Source organism: Esox lucius, chromosome 11 (genome assembly GCF_011004845.1).
Source record: "Esox lucius isolate fEsoLuc1 chromosome 11, fEsoLuc1.pri, whole genome shotgun sequence".
NCBI classification, from domain to species: domain Eukaryota; kingdom Metazoa; phylum Chordata; class Actinopteri; order Esociformes; family Esocidae; genus Esox; species Esox lucius.
This window is the reverse complement of record NC_047579.1, coordinates 36,609,812-36,630,197: the sequence shown is the minus strand read 5'-3', so window position 1 is coordinate 36,630,197 and position 20,386 is coordinate 36,609,812. Positions and strand designations below refer to the sequence as shown.

Here is a 20,386-nt window from a genome sequence, read left to right as displayed (position 1 = left end):
CTCATTCATTCTCTTTCTTTTCTTTTCGCCGTTTGCAAGCTGTTTGCCTGTCTCCAGACATTTATTTACCGTAATGTGTCACTCGTTATCCCTGCCTCTCCCGGACGTCATAACCGAACAGCGCTTATCTCCTTTATGGTGTCTAAGATGTTGATAATATTAATTGTGGAGGGTCACAACCGTTTTTCCTGGGGAACTTTTCCCTGTTCAAACTGTTAGCGCATACATGGACTATGGTCAGCCGCCGTCACAGATTAACGTACCAATGTCCAAGAACGAAAACAGGAAATACTGCAGAGCCTTGGTAGGTGTCTGGGTTGTAAATTAACAGAGAGGTCGGTGACTGTGCACCTTGTTTAGATGGCAAGGAAGCACCGGGAGAATCAGACTAGTTATTCTCTATTGATCCATGCCTTTGAGCGGGGGAAAGGGCCCTTTCATTCCCCTAGTCAGTCATGTTGAGTTCGCAGACACACACACCTGGGTGTGAACATGATATCCTGTACATTTAATTCAGACTGTAGGTATTATAAAAATCACGGATCAAATGATTCTAGGTTTCTTTGGAAAATAAATTGACGATCTGGGAAGTGGAGCATATTTTTTGGTAATGTGTTTTGGTAAAATGTCTGGTAATATGTTTGGTAATAGGCAGGCACTTATACTAATACCTTGCCCATGTCAATAATTCTTGTTTCCTTCTTGCCTATTTGGCAGTTTTTTTTAATGAGGTTTACGTACATAAGAACGCGGTTTCAGTGTGTTGGGGTTTTGGTTGCGTCGTTTATTACTTTGACTTGTTTAATAATTTACAGTAGTCCTCTCCTATCACCAGGTATCAGTTCCGCACACGCTTGCTACCCACACCTCACCCAGTTCCCCTTGAAGATAAAACGTCTGTGTCGATACAGTTCTGGGATTATATGTTGACGTTTCACTAGGCATAAGTAAATATATTACAAATTTAACAGGCCGTGGTTGAGAGAACGCTCCGAACATCAGCATGTCTGGACTAAATAGCGACGAGTTGCATCGCTCTACTTTGGGCATATATATGGTGAGTGGCAGGCATACACGCAGTTTAAATCTCTAGGCCTAGTTCGGGTATATCTTTCAAGGTGTGGCACTGGTTAGCTGTACTAACTCTTTGGACATGTGTGTTTTATCAAGTTCATACCATAGATCTAAAAAACGTAAGCACCACAGGGGTTGAATTCTGTGTAGGGACAGAGTCACCTGTGCTGGTCCAAATTGGTCTTTGTTAGTTAAGTGTAGGTGTGTTGGACAAGTTCAGCTTGCCTAATCAAGATCTAGCGACTCCTTTTGGTAGGTTAGGCACCTGCAAGCTCAACAGTGGTAGTTGGTTGAGGAATGAGCCCTCCTCTAGTGCTTGTGTGCCAGGTGAATACTTATCATTGAGTGACAAAGAAAAGTGTTTGGGTTGACCAGTGTAATTAGAAGCAGTGCGGTTGGGTTGACCAGTGTAATTAGAAGCAGTGCGGTTGGGTTGACCAGTGTAATTAGAAGCAATGCGGTTGGGTTGACCAGTGTAATTAGAAGCAGTGCAGTTGGGTTGACCAGTGCAATTAGAAGCAGTGCAGTTGGGTTGACCAGTGTAATTAGAAGCAGTGCGGTTGGGTTGACCAGTGTAATTAGAAGCAGTGCGGTTGGGTTGACCAGTGTAATTAGAAGCAGTGCGGTTGGGTTGACCAGTGTAATTAGAATCAGTGCAGTTGGGTTGACCAGTGTAATTAGAAGCAGTGCGGTTGGGTTGACCAGTGTAATTAGAAGCAGTGCGGTTGGGTTGACCAGTGTAATTAGAAGCAGTGCGGTTGGGTTGACCAGTGTAATTAGAAGCAGTGCAGTTGGGTTGACCAGTGTAATTACTCTCCGGCCCACCGGGAGCAGCTGCGATGAGGCAAGGACCGTTCCCATACAAACATATTAGCGCAAATTTGACTTCATAAAATAAGAAGGGGAGGAACAATGTGACTGAAAATTATAATACCTCCACTACCTTCAAAATACCACGGTGTGCGTCTCTGTGCATGCATGGTGTGTTTCAACAGAGCCTGATGGATCGGTTCAACCCAAGCCTCCAGAAGCTGGTGAGTCTGGGAAACAGCTACATGCAGGCCTTTCAGGGTGAGTGAAATGGAAACATCAATGAGGAAAAATCATTTGTTGTCGTGGGTACTATGGGGCTTTCCAAAGTAGATGGAAGTACAGCCACTGAGTGGCACTACTTGGTATCACTCAGTGGCTGTACTGCGTTGCTATAATTCTGACCCGTCAGTGAAATATGTTCGATTGCCTCTGCTTCCTTCTGAGCAGTGAAGCTCTTGGAAATTAATGCAAAAGACTCTCCATCTGAGTTAATGAAGTTGCTGCTGAACAGTACAACACCGCTGTATCAACTAGGAATGTTTATTATTGTAATAATAATCTACATGCTTTTTATTGGTTGAGCTGCTGAATGAACCTGTTTGATGTTCTCGCCCCAAGCTTGGATCCTGTCCTTTAACAACACTAAGCAGTAAATCTGTAATATCTATATGTGATGATCCCTGCTATTTGAAAGACTGACATCTTAATATCTCGATGCGTTATAAACAAGCTTATTGCGATTCATTGGGTTCAGGTTCAGGTGTTTATTTTCCTTGTTTTTCCTTTATGTGTATGGGAAAATCAGTCAAAGCTTGTATGTCTGTGTTGTGTGTAGCCCTGGCTGTTTCTAGTGAGGCCTACTTCAGTGCCCTTGCTAAGATTGGGGATCAGGCGTTCCACACCATGTCGTCTCGGTCCATTGGTAAGAACACGATTCACTCAGTGTGTGCGCACGCGTGTAAGTGTTTGTGTGTGTGTGTGTGTGTGTGTGTGTGAGGATGGCTCATTAATGTCTGGAACGTAGTGAATGGAATCGCCTCCACAATACCCTGGGAGATTTTGTAAGGAATGTGTGTGTGTGTGTGTGTGTGTGTGTGGCAGAGGGCGGATCCTGGGTTGGGTGAGGTCAGATAGTTGATATGGTGTATGAAAGGGATTTCTTTTTGTGGTATGCTCAGGTTGTATTGTTTTAGGATAGGAGCTTTGCTTCAACCTTGAACAGTAGGTGCCACGTTAGAAAACAGGACAGCCTGTGTTTGTCCGGATCCAACAGTGGATCCGGGTGGTCAGGTCTCCATTGTTATTTTATAGTTTTGATGTCTTCACTATTATTTTACACTGTGGAAATTAGTACAAGTACAGGAATATCCTTGAATGATTAGGTGTGTCCAAACTTTTGGCTAGTGCTATATACACTGATGAGCCAAAACATTATGACCACCTGCATAATATTCTGTTGGTCCTAACGTGCTTTGCCAAAACTGTGCCAATCCACCGAGCCATGGACTCTACAAGACCCCTGAAGATGTCCTGTGGTATCTGGCAGCATATCCTTCAAGTCCTGTATGTTGTGAGGTGGAGCCGCCATGGATTGGACATTTTGTTCCAGCACATCCCACAAATACTCAATCGGATTGAGATCTGTGGAATTTGGAGGCCAGGGCAACACATGGAACTCTTCATCATAATCCTTAAACCATTCCTGAACCATTTTTGCTTTGTGGCAGGGCGCATTATCCTGCTGAAATAGGCCACTGCCATCAGGGAATACCTTTGCAATAAAGGGGTGCACCTGGTCTGCAACGATATTTAGGTTATTTAGGTTGATGGCGCATGTAAAATGTACATGCACATGAATGCCCGGACCCAGGGTTTTCCAGTAGAACATTACCCAGAGCATCACACCCCCTCCACCAGCTTGTCGTCTTCCCACAGTGCATCCTGGTGCCATCACTTCCTCAGGTAAACAGTACACACGCACGCGACCGTCTGAGGGGTGTAAAAGAACGGGACTCGGACCAGGTGACTTTCTTCCACAGCGCCACGGTCCAGTTCCATCATTCCTGTGCCCATTGTAGGTGATTTCAACGGTGGTCAGGGGTCATCAGGGGCACTCTGACCGGTCTGCGGCTACAAAGCCTCGTACACAGCAGGGTGAGATGCACTGTGTGTTGATACGCATTCCTCCCATAACCATCATCAACACTTTCTGTGACTTGTACTACAGTAGACCTTCTCTCGGTTCGGACCAGATGATCAACAGTTTTGGGTCATCAGTGTATATATAAATATATGTCTATTTGTTTTTTATGATTAATAAGGAGTTGACATACTATTGTTGTTATACAGCTCCAGAAAAAATTAAGAGACCACTGCACCTTTTTCTTTCCTTTCCAAAAAAGTCAAAAAGGATTGTTTTGAGTGAGAAAAGAAAAAGATGCAGTGGTCTCTTAATTTTTTCCGGAGCTGTGCATTATTTATCTTAACTTTTATCATTATACTTGAAAACAGGATGTTCTTTTTACACTTGAAAACAAGGTCCTGGCAAATATGCCAGGACTTGACAGATGGAGAAACAGAATGGAAAGGCCTCCTTCTATTATCTATGATTTACCCCATATGCTGCTTGGTAACTTTAGAGAACCTGTCTCCAGGGCTCTATGGATAATGGAGTGCATTAGGCTGTTGTTCTGTTCACTCTATTCAATTCAGCCTGAACCAAGCCACTCTGCCCAATCTGATGCCCACTGGCTTTATTTAAGGTTGGCTATAAAAGCCCTGCTAACAAACCGATTCAGTTGAGCGTTCACTGATCGGACGTCTGCTTCTGAGAAGCCTTGGGCTGTTTTTGAAGATCATAAAGGCAATCCCTCATCCTGTGTGTTGTGTGTTTGTGTGTGTGTGTGTTTGTTTTTTTGGAAGTGGGGGTTGTGTGAGCGCAAATGTTAATTTGTGTGTTAGGGCAGACTGGCCAGCTGGAATGTCAGACAAATGCAAGACTCCATTTATCTGGTTAACAGGGTTCATGGTTAGTTCCGGGTTCATGGTTAGTTCCGGGGTCATGGTTGGTTCAGGGGACATGGTTGGTTTAGGGGTCAGGTGTCATGGTTAGTTCAGGGGCCAAGAGATTGTTAAAAATGTGAAATAAGTATTCAACCCCTCTGCAAAACATGACTTAGTATTTGGTGGCTAAACCCTTGTTGGTAATCACAGAGGTCAGATGTTTCTTGTAGTTGCCCACCAGGTTTACACACATCTCAGGAGGGATTTTGTCCCACTCCTCTTTGCAGATCTTCTCCAAGTTTCGAGGCTGACGTTTGGCAACTCGAACCTTCAGCTCCCTCCACAGATTTAATATGTGATTAAGGTCTGGAGACTGGCTAGGCCACTCCAGGACCTGAATGTGCTTCTTTCTGAACCACTCCTTTGTTGCCTTGGCCGTATGTTTTGTGTCATTCTCATGCTGGAATACCCATTCATGACCTATTTTCAATGCCCTGGCTGAGGGAAGGAGGTTCTCACCCAGGATTTGACAGTACATGGCCCTGTCCATCGTCCATTTGATGCAGTGAAGTTGTTAGGCAGCATTCCTTCTCCAAACACGGCAAGTTTAGTTGATGCTAAAGTGCTCGATTTTGGTCTCATCTGACCACAACACTTTCACCCAGTTCTCCACTGAATCATTCAGATGTTCATTGGCAAACTTCTGACGGGCCTGTACATGTGCTTTCTTGAGCAGGGGCACCTTGCGGGCGCTGCAGGATTTCAGTCCTTCACGGCGTAATGTGTTACCAATTGTATTCTTGGTGACTATGGTACCAGCTGTCTTGAAATCATTGACAAGATCCTCTCGTGTAGTTCTGGGCTGATTCCTCACCGTTCTCATGATCGATGCAACTCCACAAGGTGAGATCTTGCTTGGAGCCCCAGACCGAGGGAGATTGACAGGTCTTTTGTGTTTCTTCCATTTGCGAATAATTGAACCAACTGTTGTCACCTTCTCACCAAAGCTGCTTGGCGATGGTCTTGTAGCCCATTCCAGCATTGTGTAGGTCTACAATCTTGTCCCTGACATCCTTGGACAGCTCTTTGGTCTTGGCCATGGTGGAGAGTTTGGAATCTGATTGACTGATTGCTTCTGTGGACAGGTGTCTTTTATACAGGTAACAAGCTGAGATTAGGAGCACTCCGTTTAAGAGTGTGCTCCTAATCTCAGCTCATTACCTGTATAAAAGACACCTGGGAGTCAAAAACCTTTCTGATTGAGAGGGGATCAAATACTTATTTCACTAATTAAAATGCAAATCAATTTATTTAACATTTTTGTCATACGTTCTTCTGGATTTTTTTGTTATTCTGTCTCTCACTGTTCAAATAAACCTATCATTAAAATTATAGACTTAAATCTTTTTGAGTGGGCAAATGTACAAAATCAGCAGGGGATAATTTTTTTTTTTCGCTCACTGTAAGTGTATGTTTGTGGCCATATTACGGGTGTGTGTGTGTCGTTAAGTCTGCCTGTGATTTTAATGTGTCTTTGTGTCTCACAGGAGATATCCTGATTCAGATTTCAGATGTGTGTGTGTATTTGTGTCATTGTGTCTTATAGGAGATGTCCTGATTCAGATTTCAGATGTGTGTGTGTGTTTGTGTCATTGTGTCTTATAGGAGATGTCCTGATTCAGATTTCAGATGTGTGTGTGTGTGTGTGTGTGTGTGTCATTGTGTCTCACAGGAGATGTCCTGATTCAGATTTCAGATGTGTGTGTGTGTTTGTGTGTTTGTGTCATTGTGTCTCATAGGAGATGTCCTGATTCAGATTTCAGATGTATGTGTGTGTGTGTGTTTGTGTCATTGTGTCTCACAGGAGATGTCCTGATTCAGATTTCAGATGTGTGTGTGTGTGTGTGTTTGTGTCATTGTGTCTCACAGGAGATGTCCTGATTCAGATTTCAGATGTGTGTGTGTGTTTGTGTCATTGTGTCTTATAGGAGATGTCCTGATTCAGATTTCAGATGTGTGTGTGTGTGTGTGTGTCATTGTGTCTCACAGGAGATGTCCTGATTCAGATTTCAGATGTGTGTGTGTGTGTGTTTGTGTCATTGTGTCTTATAGGAGATGTCCTGATTCAGATTTCAGATGTGTGTGTGTGTGTTTGTGTGTTTGTGTCATTGTGTCTTATAGGAGATGTCCTGATTCAGATTTCAGATGTGTGTGTGTGTGTGTGTGTGTTTGTGTCATTGTGTCTTATAGGAGATGTCCTGATTCAGATTTCAGATGTGTGTGTGTGTGTGTGTTTGTGTGTTTGTGTCATTGTGTCTCACAGGAGATGTCCTGATTCAGATTTCAGATGTGTGTGTGTGTGTGTGTGTTTGTGTCATTGTGTCTCACAGGAGATGTCCTGATTCAGATTTCAGATGTGTGTGTGTGTTTGTGTCATTGTGTCTTATAGGAGATGTCCTGATTCAGATTTCAGATGTGTGTGTGTGTGTGTGTGTGTCATTGTGTCTCACAGGAGATGTCCTGATTCAGATTTCAGATGTGTGTGTGTGTGTTTGTGTCATTGTGTCTTATAGGAGATGTCCTGATTCAGATTTCAGATGTGTGTGTGTGTGTTTGTGTGTTTGTGTCATTGTGTCTTATAGGAGATGTCCTGATTCAGATTTCAGATGTGTGTGTGTGTGTGTGTGTGTGTGTGTGTGTGTGTGTTTGTGTCATTGTGTCTTATAGGAGATGTCCTGATTCAGATTTCAGATGTGTGTGTGTGTGTGTGTGTTTGTGTGTTTGTGTCATTGTGTCTTATAGGAGATGTCCTGATTCAGATTTCAGATGTGTGTGTGTATTTGTGTCATTGTGTCTTATAGGAGATGTCCTGATTCAGATTTCAGATGTGTGTGTGTGTTTGTGTGTTTGTGTCATTGTGTCTTATAGGAGATGTCCTGATTCAGATTTCAGATGTGTGTGTGTGTGTGTGTGTGTGTCATTGTGTCTCACAGGAGATGTCCTGATTCAGATTTCAGATGTGTGTGTGTGTGTTTGTGTGTTTGTGTCATTGTGTCTTATAGGAGATGTCCTGATTCAGATTTCAGATGTGTGTGTGTGTGTGTGTGTGTTTGTGTCATTGTGTCTCACAGGAGATGTCCTGATTCAGATTTCAGATGTGTGTGTGTGTTTGTGTGTTTGTGTCATTGTGTCTCATAGGAGATGTCCTGATTCAGATTTCAGATGTATATGTGTGTGTGTGTTTGTGTCATTGTGTCTCACAGGAGATGTCCTGATTCAGATTTCAGATGTGTGTGTGTGTGTGTTTGTGTCATTGTGTCTCACAGGAGATGTCCTGATTCAGATTTCAGATGTGTGTGTGTGTGTGTGTGTGTCATTGTGTCTCACAGGAGATGTCCTGATTCAGATTTCAGATGTGTGTGTGTGTGTGTTTGTGTCATTGTGTCTTATAGGAGATGTCCTGATTCAGATTTCAGATGTGTGTGTGTGTGTTTGTGTGTTTGTGTCATTGTGTCTTATAGGAGATGTCCTGATTCAGATTTCAGATGTGTGTGTGTGTGTGTGTGTGTGTGTTTGTGTCATTGTGTCTTATAGGAGATGTCCTGATTCAGATTTCAGATGTGTGTGTGTGTGTGTGTGTTTGTGTGTTTGTGTCATTGTGTCTTATAGGAGATGTCCTGATTCAGATTTCAGATGTGTGTGTGTATTTGTGTCATTGTGTCTTATAGGAGATGTCCTGATTCAGATTTCAGATGTGTGTGTGTGTTTGTGTGTTTGTGTCATTGTGTCTTATAAGAGATGTCCTGATTCAGATTTCAGATGTGTGTGTGTGTGTGTGTGTGTGTTTGTGTGTTTGTGTCATTGTGTCTTATAGGAGATGTCCTGATTCAGATTTCAGATGTGTGTGTGTATTTGTGTCATTGTGTCTTATAGGAGATGTCCTGATTCAGATTTCAGATGTGTGTGTGTGTTTGTGTGTTTGTGTCATTGTGTCTTATAGGAGATGTCCTGATTCAGATTTCAGATGTGTGTGTGTGTGTGTGTGTTTGTGTCATTGTGTCTCACAGGAGATGTCCTGATTCAGATTTCAGATGTGTGTGTGTGTGTTTGTGTGTTTGTGTCATTGTGTCTTATAGGAGATGTCCTGATTCAGATTTCAGATGTGTGTGTGTGTGTGTTTGTGTGTTTGTGTCATTGTGTCTTATAGGAGATGTCCTGATTCAGATTTCAGATGTGTGTGTGTATTTGTGTCATTGTGTCTTATAGGAGATGTCCTGATTCAGATTTCAGAGAACCAGAGGCGAGTCATTGGTGAAGTAGAAGGAGTTGTAAGTTACTTTACTATCCTCATATGACATAATCCTCATTAAACGGTGGCTCTGCAACAGCCTTGTTAATGTCCAGCCTGTTCTTAACCCCTGTGCTGCTCTAGTTCCGCTGGTTTCACTCTGAGGTGCTTCTTGAAATGGAGAACAATGTCAAACTGGACAAGGACTATATAGCGGTGAGTAGCCGCTGGGCAGGGCTCTAGGTTTGATGCTTTGACTCAGGCTTCAGTGGGTCCTTGGTTATAAATTCACATATTGACTCTGGCTGAAACGGTGGCGTCTTCAAGAGTTCTGAGTTTGTTTCTCAAGCCCACATTTGAGGGATGACTCCAATCTTTTATTATTAGCGGGTGAAATCCCTGTAATGCTCTCTGGTCTGGTTTCCTCAGAGAAACACAGAACATTTTACATTGGTTACAAGGTCTCTCCAGCGACTTATTTTGGTGTAGCCCAATGCCTGACAGACACATCTTTACACCGGGTACCATAGGTCCCGGCCCTGGCCCACGACCAAAAAACATGCAGCCTTCAGGTTTTGATGAGCCCCCGATGATTCTAACATCTAATTGGGTTTTCAATGTGTTTATTTATCTCCTCTGGTCTCAATGCTCTCCCGCCATGGCACTTATATTGTCCTACTTTCCTAGGGCGCGAACATTTAATAGGTGGCGTATAAAAATACATCTGGAAGTGAATTGCACTTTAGTTCCGCCTAGTCTGTCTGGTTGACCTTGAGACTCCTGTCCAACTGGGCCATCAGGAGGGATCAGTTGCAAATCACTAACTTCAATACAGCCGATGCACTTGGAGGTCAGCATGGGATTGATAGAGATAATACAGGTTGAAATCTCTACAAGTTTTTCTGGCTCACAGACACGTTTGCCTACATTTGCTGTGCCTATACTTACCTTTGAGAGTTACAGTAGCAGAATACACTGTTGTTCAATTTAGTACGTTGGTTGTGCCTTTAGTTGCATCAGCAGTTTTTAGTCATGTTTCTTCCTCCCTTGATTGTGCTAGCCACTCTCATGCAGATAATATTAAGAATCTTTATCTGTATTTTTTATTCCTGCAACATTACTTCTTTGTGTCTCATGGGAAAAGGAGTAGAATTGTGTGAAATCCATTATAGTGAATTTGTTCCGTGGGTGTACTGACACTTTTGTCCCTGATGATGAATTCAGGCCTGAGTTTCATCAGTGTCCCCAACCTCCTGGTATAAATGTATGTGGGCGGGGTGTATTGTGTCATCCAGGGCAGCAGGAGGCGATATGAGCTGGAGGTACGAAGCCAGGCGTCAACCCTGGAGAGGCAGCTGAGGAGAGGTGCTCACCAGGTCAGGGTACTGCTCTGGAGTGTGTGTGCACATGTCTGTGTGTGTGTGTGTGTGTGTGTGTGTGTGGGTGTGTGTGCATGTGTGTGCACGTGTTTGTGTGTGTGTGCACGTCTGTGTGTGGGTGTGTGTGTGTGTGTTTGCTTCAGACTATTAATAAAAAAGAAAGGAATTATGTCATTATCATACATCTCTTACATTATGATGGCACTGTTTGTTATATACAGCATGTGTGTGTAATTGCATGTGTTTGTTTCTCCACAGGATGGCAGTGATTACATTCAGTTTCTGAGGGAGAGTCAGCGCGAGGCTTTATTGGAGGAGGAGAGACGATACCGCTTCCTGGCTGAGAAACACTGTGGTTTCACTCAGTCCATTATCCATCTAATTAACAAGGTAGACCTCGGTCGGAGACACTGCACCTGAATAGCACCCACTCCACCACGGCCGTGCGTTTAGATCCCACCCACAGACTATCTCTGCTGTCCGATACTGTTAGCAATCACGTTCATCATTGAATGGGCTGGTGCTGGTCTTGGTGTATCTGTATCCGGCCACCACAGGGGTCCGTCTAGAGACAGAGACCCACAATTCACTCTCTCTCTGCTTCGCCTCACTAAGCTACGTGACCGTCTCTGTTTTCCACCTGTGTCTGAACATTATCCAACCTAGAGTACCCTGAATTCCAACATGACACGCAGGTTGTTTGCCTTTACCTTCCTATCCCCTGTTTGGGGTGATGTTAAGGGATGAATAAGTAGAGGTTTCACCACTTAGAGGGGAGATAAAGTCTGTAGAAATAATGTAGGCTTGCGTGTGTGTGTTTGTGTATGTGCTTGTATGTGTTTGTGTGTGTGTGTATGCATTTGTGTGTGTTTGCATGTGTATTTTTAATGTGTGTGTGTGTGTGTGTTTGTATGGGTGTGTGTGTGTTTGTTTGTTATCGATGCACCAGGCCGGGGCGGGAGAAGGTCTACAGCACATAACTGATGTGTGGAGAGAGCAGGTCAACGCCACCAGAAGACCTGCCTCCCAGAACCGCCTCGACCAGGAGAACACTTCCAGAATGCGGGAGGAGAACAGAGAGAGCCAACGGACCGGCAGAGAGGAGCAGCCTCTGGGAAAAGCGCCCTCCAGGGGTAGGTCCATGGAGTACAGGATAAAAGACACTTTTTATCCAAAGTGTGCATTCATGTTATGTACAGTGCCTTCAGAAAGTCCTCTGGCTCCTTTACTCTCCTCATATCTTGTTCCCTTATACATGATGTTTAACTGGTTCAATGTGTTTCCGCTACAGAGGACTGTCAGAAAATATTACATCCTAGCTATGAACTTTGACCATCTCCACTCCTATGACCAGAGTCATTCACACGTTGTCTTCCCTCGTCATCCCCCTCCACCTGACCGTCCAGGCCCGTCTCCCCAGAACACCTGTTCCCGCTCCAGCTCTTTTGGGGATTCTCTGGGCCTGGGTGAAGCCGGAGGAAAGGGACTTATGAGAGCCCTGGTGGCCCACCCCGCTCCCCCAAACAAACCCAACCTGCTGCCCTTCTCCCAGGGGGAGGTGGTGAACGTGCTGGTCCAGGAACCCCGCAACGGCTGGCTCTTTGGCCGGGCAGAAAGCAGCTCACGGTGAGGGACAGGGAGGGGGAGAGTGACACTTTATTTTGAGAGTCCGAAAAGTGTTTCTGTAGGTGCTTTATAGATTACCTACTGACCATCAGTAACTTTTTACTATCTCCTAACCCTAACCTTAACCTTTGTCCTAACCATAACCCAAAGCCTTACCCTAAACTTTAAGTTTAACCTGACGTTGTAATAGGAAGACCTAAATCTGTGCAAAGAAGAGCGTTTACACTAGCATTTGCATACAATTTGGAGAGGAACCAGTCTCTGAGGGATGGCCAGTCCTGCTCTTATTATAAGATTAGGATTATAAGAGTACTTGATCTTCTGGGCCAGGTCAATGTTTATGCATGATCAGAAGACAAGCAGGTCAGTAAATGCAAGTGGGCTGTGACCAGAGTCCTTAAACAGAATCCAAGTCCGCTGCCTTACCAGGGTGAAGGATTGGGATAACCAGGTATCAGGACAGGGATAATCAGATGGGCAGGACATGGACAATCAGGATGTGGGCAGGAAAGGGACAACCTGGTGGGCAGGACAGGGACAACCAGGTGGGGATGACAGGGACAATCAGGATGTGGGCAGTGGCTGCAGGAATAATCATTCAGCAACCCGATCTGCAACACATCCAGGAGGACAGGGGCTGCTCCATTTGGGTCTGGAAGTCCTGGGGGCGTGGTAGTTCTAATGGTGGCAAAATATACTGCAAAACAGCCCTACCTCTCTGTCTTTTATGGATCTTTCTTCTCTTCTCCTTCTCAGTCAGGGCTGGTTCCCCGCTGCCTTTGTGGGGCCACTGGAGGAAACCCGTCAGTCCACTGGCTCCAGGTGATTCACTGGATCCTCTGTCATGTAAAGGAGCAGTTCACCCAAGAGCCCCCTATTGAAACCATAAACAAATTCTGAGCGTGAACACTGTTCATCCTGTTTTTAGTTGTGAACATGGCTACCTTATTGTCGGCACTAATACCCATTTCCTCTTTTGGCTTTGTGTTGTCCTTTGACGCTTCGGTAGCTCCACCCTCAGGAGCTTTAACACTATGAGCAACCGGCCAGAGCAATCAAGAGGCAGCAGCGGACCTCCTCCTCCACCTCCGCCTCCACCCACTAGACAAACAGAGATGCATCCAAACACGCCCAACATGGAGAGGAGAGCGGAACCTCACTTGGACAACAAGGTAGTGGTGTTGCCTGGGCTACTTAACGCTCAGCATCAACATTGTTCAGGAAGTTCTTTTATTCCTGTGGTTACAGTGTCCACTACAGTAACACAGCATGCATCTTGTTTGGTTAGGTACTGTAAAACAAAATGGACGTCTCAGAAAAAGCTAGTTCATTTTTTGTTTTTTTACAGTATAGTAATCGATGAATCAAAAGTAACCATTTACTATTCAATTTAGCCTAAATGGTTTGACGAAAACGTTTCAGAAGTTAGTATTTCCAATCGGCTGTACGTTTGTCCTCCAACCGGCAGGGACATTGTGGCACTGTGCTGTTCTCTATGACACCACACCCCACCTTCTGGTGGATGCAGGGCGGAAGTTCCAGCTGCTGACAATGTGGGGGGGGGTGAGGTGTGTGTGCATGGTGTTTCATCTCTGCATGGTGTTGTACACTAATAAATGCTTTACTAATGGAAGAGACACGTTAAAAGGTGTTCTGCATGGTTTGGAAAAGATGCATTTAAAGCTGTTCTAGATGGCCTGGAACGGTCACCTTTAAAGTTGTTGGGGTGAGTTGGAATAGACACCTTTAAAGTTGTTGGGGGTGAGTTGGAATAGACACCGTTAAAGATGTTGTGGATGAGTTGGAAAAGACACCTTTACAGTTGTTGTGGATGAGTTGGAATTGATACCTTTACAGTTGTTGTGGATGAGTTGGAATTGATACCTTTACAGTTGTTGTGGATGAGTTGGAATAGACACCTTTACAGTTGTTGTGGATGAGTTGGAATAGACACCTTTACAGTTGTTGTGGATGAGTTGGAATAGACACCTTTACAGTTGTTGTGGATGAGTTGGAATAGACACCTTTACAGTTGTTTTGGATGAGTTGGAATAGACACCTTTAAAGTGGTGAATGTGTGTTATAATAGACACATTTAAAGGTATGCTTGTGTTTTGTAATACACACCTTTAAAGTGGTGAATGTGTGTTATTATTGACACCATTAGAGTGGTATATATGTGTTATAATAGACACCTTTAAATTAGTATTTCTTATTTCCAAACTATGTCTATCTCCCAATCCAGAGAGGAGATCACCACGGGGGCCCTGGGCTAAGCCTCTTCCCAAAGTAAGGAACAACCATTACAATCCTTATCAGTCCTGTGTTTCTGCAGGAAGTGACATCATCCGTGTAATCTCCGTCTGCCTATGTCTTGTACAGGGGTACCAACCCTTTCGCCACTGTCAAGCTGAAGCCAACGTCCACCAATGACAGGTCGGCTCCGCGGCTCCGTCGTTGAATCAGTCGCCGTGTACCGGGGGTGCTCGCTGCGCTTCCGGGTCAGCCGTGCTCCGGGTCACCCACACTCCTGTCAGCCGACGGTTTTTGCCACGTCATCAACTGTGCTTTATCTTCCGATGTGATTCACTGTTCTGTCAAATAAATGCCTATTCAGGCATGGTGAAATTTGGCAGGCTTATAAAGTGTCTGGATCTCAGCCATTTTCCTGCAGTGAGGCTCGGGGGCGGGGGGGGGGGCTATAACCTTCCCAAATTGCCGGTTATTGTCGTAAACTCCCCTGACAGAGGCCCAGATTGCACCCCTACGAAGCCCCCAGGCTTCTACAGTACGTTGTTTAACAGACAATTATTGTGTCTATTAGATGATTACAGTGAGACATGCTATATTATTTTCTACAGTAGGTTATTTAACAGACAGTTATTGTGTCTATTAGATGATTACAGTGAGACATTTTCGAGGTAGCTCATGTTTGCAATTACTTTTAATCAGGGATATTTACTGACATGATAATGAACATGTTTTTGAACTATTATTTTCATTATTTTCACAGCTAAGACAAATATAGGGATAGAAATAGTTGTGTTCTGTCAAATCCTTTTTGTGTTGGTGTTTTCAGGGCTAACTTTATTCTGGTGTTACCTTCACACAGACAATAATGCTACATTAAACCAAAACCAGACATCAAGGCATAGCAAGTGAGTTTGAGCTCTTTAAGTTAAATCCTTTCTGGGATTTCTTCGTCACTGGTTGTAAATGTGGCGCTGTCAAGCAAAAACTGCTCCCATACAATTGTGCCATGTAATGCATGTCCCATGTATTCCAAACTTGGAACTGAAGTATGATGGTGATTCTATGTAAAGATGATGCTCGTATGGGCTAAATATTATACATAAATCCTAAATGGTTTTGAAACAAAAAGTTAATTGCAAAAATCCTAGACTGCACCTTTAACATTGCAATTTTCTAGTGCCTATAATGTGTTTGTTTATCTGTATATGTTTGTGTTTGTTTATCTGTACATGTCTGTTTGTTCTCTCATGCACATAGTAGAGTGACCTGTAGAGAATTACCTGGGGGTTGCCAGTTCAAGTCAATCACTGTGGATAGCTATTGTAAATCAGCCTGGGAGGACAGCTGTGAAAATGATGACAGTATTGAGCTGTGTGTGATTGCTGCAACAATGACGTTTTATTTGACTACTGCTAGAATAAAAAGGGCACCTGCTTTTCAGATTGTTCTCAGTTACTTGGTGTTGTGGTAGTCAATATTTTACAAGTTTATCCAGACAAAAAACAAACAGATGTTAAAGAAAGGCTTGGACTGAGTCAGATATTCTTGAGGCATTTTTTACATTTTATTTTGTTCTTTCACAGCTTAACCTCTACCTTGTTTTGGTCTGTTTTTACAACAGCTCATTACCACAGCAGAAAGGGCGGAGAGGGGAGGGGAGAGCAGGGCCATAACGTTAGTCCAGATAAACATGAACAAAAGAGGAAGATAAACAATGAACTGGGGAAGAGAGAATGAACAGGGAAGAGAGAAAAAAGCAAAGGAGATATGACTTTCTCTCGTTTAGAAATATCAACATTATTATTTTAAAGGTGATTGGCCTTCCAGGCCGTCTGACAACTATACATAAACAGAAACACTGTAGATTTGTATAAAAAGTGGAAAATAAATAGGCTGGGGGTGGGGTTGGGAGTAAGTCTGGGGTTGGGGGTCGGGCTGGGGTTGAGGATGGGGGTGATGGTGGGGTTGGGGGCGGGGGCAGGGGTGGGGCTAGGGGTGGGGCTTGGGATTGGGGGACGGTTATGTGAGCAGGGTTGTGGGGCCAGGCCTTGGCCGTCCTCCACCAGGCCAGGAGCAGTAGTGCGCTGAGTAAGACAGAGCTCAGTGTTGGTGAGGGCAGGTGGACGTGGGGAGGGGGGGGTGAGGGTGGAGGAAGGGGTTGGGTGTCGGCTGCAGACTGGGACAGGTGGGGTGAATATCGGGGGGATGGGCGGTGCAGCGCAAATCAGTTTAGGGAGGTGTCTATTACTCGTGCACCAGCGCCACAAACTCTGGAAGAGAGAAGCAAAGGAAAGGGGACAACATGTTAGAATTCTCTGGAATTTCAGATTCCGCTAGTGACACAGACATTGATGCTTTCCCATAATGCACTCTGTTGCCTTTGTAGTGCTCTCATTTTCACTAGAGCCCAAAGGGCAGTTTCGGGTATGAGAAATATCCGTATTCTTTAAAAAACTTCAGCAAAGATTTTGTATTTGTCTGATGCACTGGAACCAACGAATTAGCCCCCAAAAGTGTCAACATACACAAACTGTACGGTCATTCAACCTCTATACGGCTTAACACATTCCGTTTTTTCTTCTGCAAAATGATTCTATAATAATATATTCCATAATGTATTCCATAGTACTGGGCCTTTAAATGAAACACTAATTGGGCTGAACGTCGGATAGAGAGAGGGTTACCGTCAATGCCGATCATGCCGTCTCCATCCTTGTCAGCTTCGTTTAAAAATGCTTTGGTTTCTTTGTCGGTCAGATCTCTGCCGTCTGAGGCAAATCCCTTCAGGACGAACCTAGAGGTGAAATGTGAAGAGACAAGGCAGAGCACCAGTCAGGGATTGACTAGTCCCTAAACTGTTAGTATGTGTGTTTGTGTGTCCATGTGTTTAAAAAAGTGTGTCCACATGTTTGCAGGTTATAAAAGTGTGTTGGCAAAGCCTGTCTGCCTGACTCTGTTGTTCTCTCTGTCTTTCTGCCTGTCTGCCGGTTTGTCTGTCTGCCTTTCTGTCTGCCTGTCTCTCTGAATGTCTGTCAAACTGTCTGTCTGCTGGTTTGTCTGTATGTCTGCACGTTTCTCTGTATGTTTGTTTGTATGCCTATCTCTCTGTCTGTCTGTCTGTTTGCCTGTCCATCTGCTTGTCTGCCTGCTTGTTTCTCTTCCTGCCTGTCTGCTTGTCTGCCTGTCTGTCTATTTTCCTGTCTGTCTGCCTGTCACCATGGGTGTAGGTCATGTGTCTCTCACTTGAGCTCCTCCTCCTCTATGAATCCGCTGGCGTCTGCGTCCAACACCAGGAAGGCTTTCTTCACATCCTCAGCGGACTTGGCCTTCAGACCAACCATCTCGAAAAACTTCTTATGGTCAAACGACCCCTCCGCTGTTCATGAAAACACACACACAAACACATGCGCACAAACACACAGCTCCGTTAACACCGAGACAGAAATGCACACTCAACAATGACGGGTTCCCTGTGATAGAAATGGATTAGGTCACTAAAAATGAAGACAGTATAATAATGATGTAATGATGCAGTGGCCCCCTATTCATATGAAGTGTACCAGTACCCATGAGGCTCTGGGTCATAAGCAGACATCTGTAGGGAGCAGTGTGGCACTCAGAAAAAACATCTATTTAACCAATGAGCTCTCTCTGTTATGATTTCAGCATAAAGAATACATGTTGGCCACTAATGTGCAAAAAATTAAAAAGGTTATTTTCCTGACACAGTCAAAGACGTTGGATGGACGATCTAGTTTTGACGCGTGTCTGGGACACTGAGCGGCAAGTAAGTAAACTAAAAAGGAGAAAAGGGTGTTTGGTCACCTGCGAATGCATCTAGGGCTTTCTTGATGTCGGCGGCGTTGAGGATGCTGCTCATGGCCATCTCAGCAGCTGGAAGAACAAAAGAGAAAGGAAAAACGAAAGACGGGATAAGGCAGAAGAACAAAAAAGAAAGGAAAAACGAAAGACGGGACATGGCAGAAGAACAAAAAAGAAAGGAAAAACGAAAGACGGGACAAGGCAGAAGAACAAAAAAAATCAACAATTAGGGAACTGAGAGGCTTTCTTGTGTTAGACTGGTGAGAGTTGTGAACTGGAGCAAGAAATCAGGGCAAGGAGAATTAGACCGAAGGAGAAAATTAAGAAGAGGGGCCAGGTTGGTGGATGTGCTCTCCTCTTAGGTTGGTGTGTGATACATGTAACTTGGGGAAGTGCTTGTGGGGGTGTTATAAGAGAGATGTAGTGTTGACCCTGTCGCACCATTGAACATGCACATGAACTAGTGTTTGGGTTCGATTCCCGATAATTAACCACAAGTAAAAATAAATATCAACGCGCAACAGCTCTTTCTTGGATTGGTACTGTAACATGTGTTAGTGGTGTTTTCTGAACGGCTCCACAGTCTCATCTTACTGAGTTCTACTGCTCGTTTCCGCCTTTTCAATGTGCCTGCATTTTGCCTTTAAAACGCTCTCTCTCTCTTTGCAGTGTGTGGGATGCCTTCTCGCTCAGAGGTGAGGGAAACCCAACCCGACCTACACCTAGTACACAGTACAGCAGCTGCATGGTGTGTGTGTGTGTGTTGGGGAAGGGGGTGGGTGAGGTTCAGGGTGTTTTAGAATAAGAGATCTAAGGATAGAGATCCTGCGTCTGAAGAAATCTGAGCCCTGTAATTCAAAGCCCTCGTCTTCGCTGTAGTATAACGTGTCGGTATTTGTTTGTGGTCGTTTGTAGTGACTGTGTGTGTGTCTGTGTTTGTCTCTGTTTGTGTGTGTGTGTGTGTGTCCCATCTGCAGGTGAGAGTGTGTGTTTCTATGCATGTGTTACTCCTTTTGTTGTTGTATTGTTTTCAATTCGTACACTTTTCTGAAGAGAACAAAAACACGTAGAAGTATTGTAATTTGATCTGTTTTCCTGTTCCGTTATGACGTTGTCGTGTTGTGTAATAAAGTTCCATATGAAGCAAGGCTTTTCATATCAGTAATCATCACTGCTTGGCTTTCAGTTATATAGTGAATGAATGTCAGTGTAGATCTTTCAAACAATGCATATAAAAAGCAGTATGCCTATTTTTAGGTGTACATATCCATGCCATGCATTCAATGTAATGCGATTATTAGGTCCTGGCAGTGTATATGTGACCAAGGCTATCTTCTAAAAGATATGAATTTATTTATTTTCTTTTATTATTGCAATTTCTTAACACAAACTGCAACGGTTGTGAGCCCAGATGTTCACGCTAAGGAGAGATTCAAAGTCACACCTCAAATTGTGATACATTTACTGTTACCAACTTGGCGTCTCACACTGTGAGCTGAAGGTCCAGACATATTTCAAGGTGATGTATTTAGCTGACTATTAGAACATGCTAGTGGACATTCGGTGTGAAATCATTGGATGTCTTTCAACTACGTTGACTATTTTAATCGAATTATAGAGATTTTGTTACCAGATACTGCGGCTTAGACTGCCAAGTGAGCCCCTGAGAAAAGTTTGCCGTGTTAGCTTGATGGTCTAAACCAATGTTGGTGGCAAGCTGGTATGATCCTAATCTTATGTAAGTTGGGGACTTCTTATTTTAGCCTGCTGTGCAGAGGAACACTTATCAGAACGATCTATAATGATAGCAGAAGAGTAAATTAACTGGTATTTCAAGAACATCTCAGACACTTTCAAGGACTGGAGGAAGAAATGGTGGACTGGATGCTATTTTAACAGAAGCAACTATACAACATTGTCGCTCTTACCGTTTTTATGACTTTAGTTATGGGTTCAGTTTTGGGGTCAATTCAAAATATGAACAACACTCCAATGTAATTGTAACTTCAATTTCTGGAATTGCCTGTGTACCATCATGTCATATGTGGTGTATGGTAAGTAATTAGGCTCAAGGGGGTGTTGTATAGGGTCAATATAACACGGCCTAGCTGTCTGGACACCTAACTAT

General features: G+C 44.0%; 2 protein-coding genes across 5 annotated transcripts in view; one reads left to right on the top strand and one right to left on the bottom strand.

Moving 5' to 3' along the window:
* The first annotated feature begins 31 nt into the window (after positions 1-31).
* Positions 32-15,891, top strand: baiap2l2a (BAR/IMD domain containing adaptor protein 2 like 2a). 3 transcript variants are annotated; one of them, XM_034295219.1, is made up of 14 exons: positions 32-304; positions 972-1,057; positions 2,070-2,145; positions 2,723-2,809; positions 9,157-9,218; positions 9,323-9,394; positions 10,474-10,554; positions 10,816-10,947; positions 11,507-11,690; positions 11,964-12,183; positions 12,940-13,005; positions 13,193-13,355; positions 14,429-14,472; positions 14,566-15,891. In XM_034295219.1, the coding sequence occupies exons 2-14, from the start codon at positions 1,004-1,006 to the stop codon at positions 14,642-14,644; spliced, it is 1,320 nt and encodes a 439-aa protein (XP_034151110.1). In that variant the 5' UTR covers positions 32-304; positions 972-1,003; the 3' UTR covers positions 14,645-15,891. The 3 variants fall into 3 exon arrangements, with proteins under 3 accessions (XP_034151110.1, XP_019906725.2, XP_012991360.2); XM_013135906.4 differs by lacking the exon at positions 32-304 and having other exon boundaries at positions 370-1,057; XM_020051166.3 differs by lacking the exons at positions 32-304; positions 14,429-14,472; positions 14,566-15,891 and adding an exon at positions 13,652-14,391 and having other exon boundaries at positions 365-1,057.
* A 519-nt stretch (positions 15,892-16,410) lies between these two features.
* pvalb6 (parvalbumin 6) overlaps positions 16,411-20,386 on the bottom strand; it is a 48,374-nt gene continuing 44,398 nt past the window's right edge. For both annotated transcript variants that reach the window (XM_010905437.5, XM_013135913.4), the window contains exons 2-5: positions 18,262-18,330; positions 17,680-17,812; positions 17,121-17,230; positions 16,411-16,706 (exon numbers count right to left, since the gene is read on the bottom strand). In XM_010905437.5, coding sequence (XP_010903739.1) covers positions 16,681-16,706; positions 17,121-17,230; positions 17,680-17,812; positions 18,262-18,322 — 330 coding nt within the window. In that variant the 5' untranslated portion in view covers positions 18,323-18,330 and the 3' untranslated portion in view covers positions 16,411-16,680. The remainder of the gene's footprint in view (positions 16,707-17,120; positions 17,231-17,679; positions 17,813-18,261; positions 18,331-20,386) is intronic.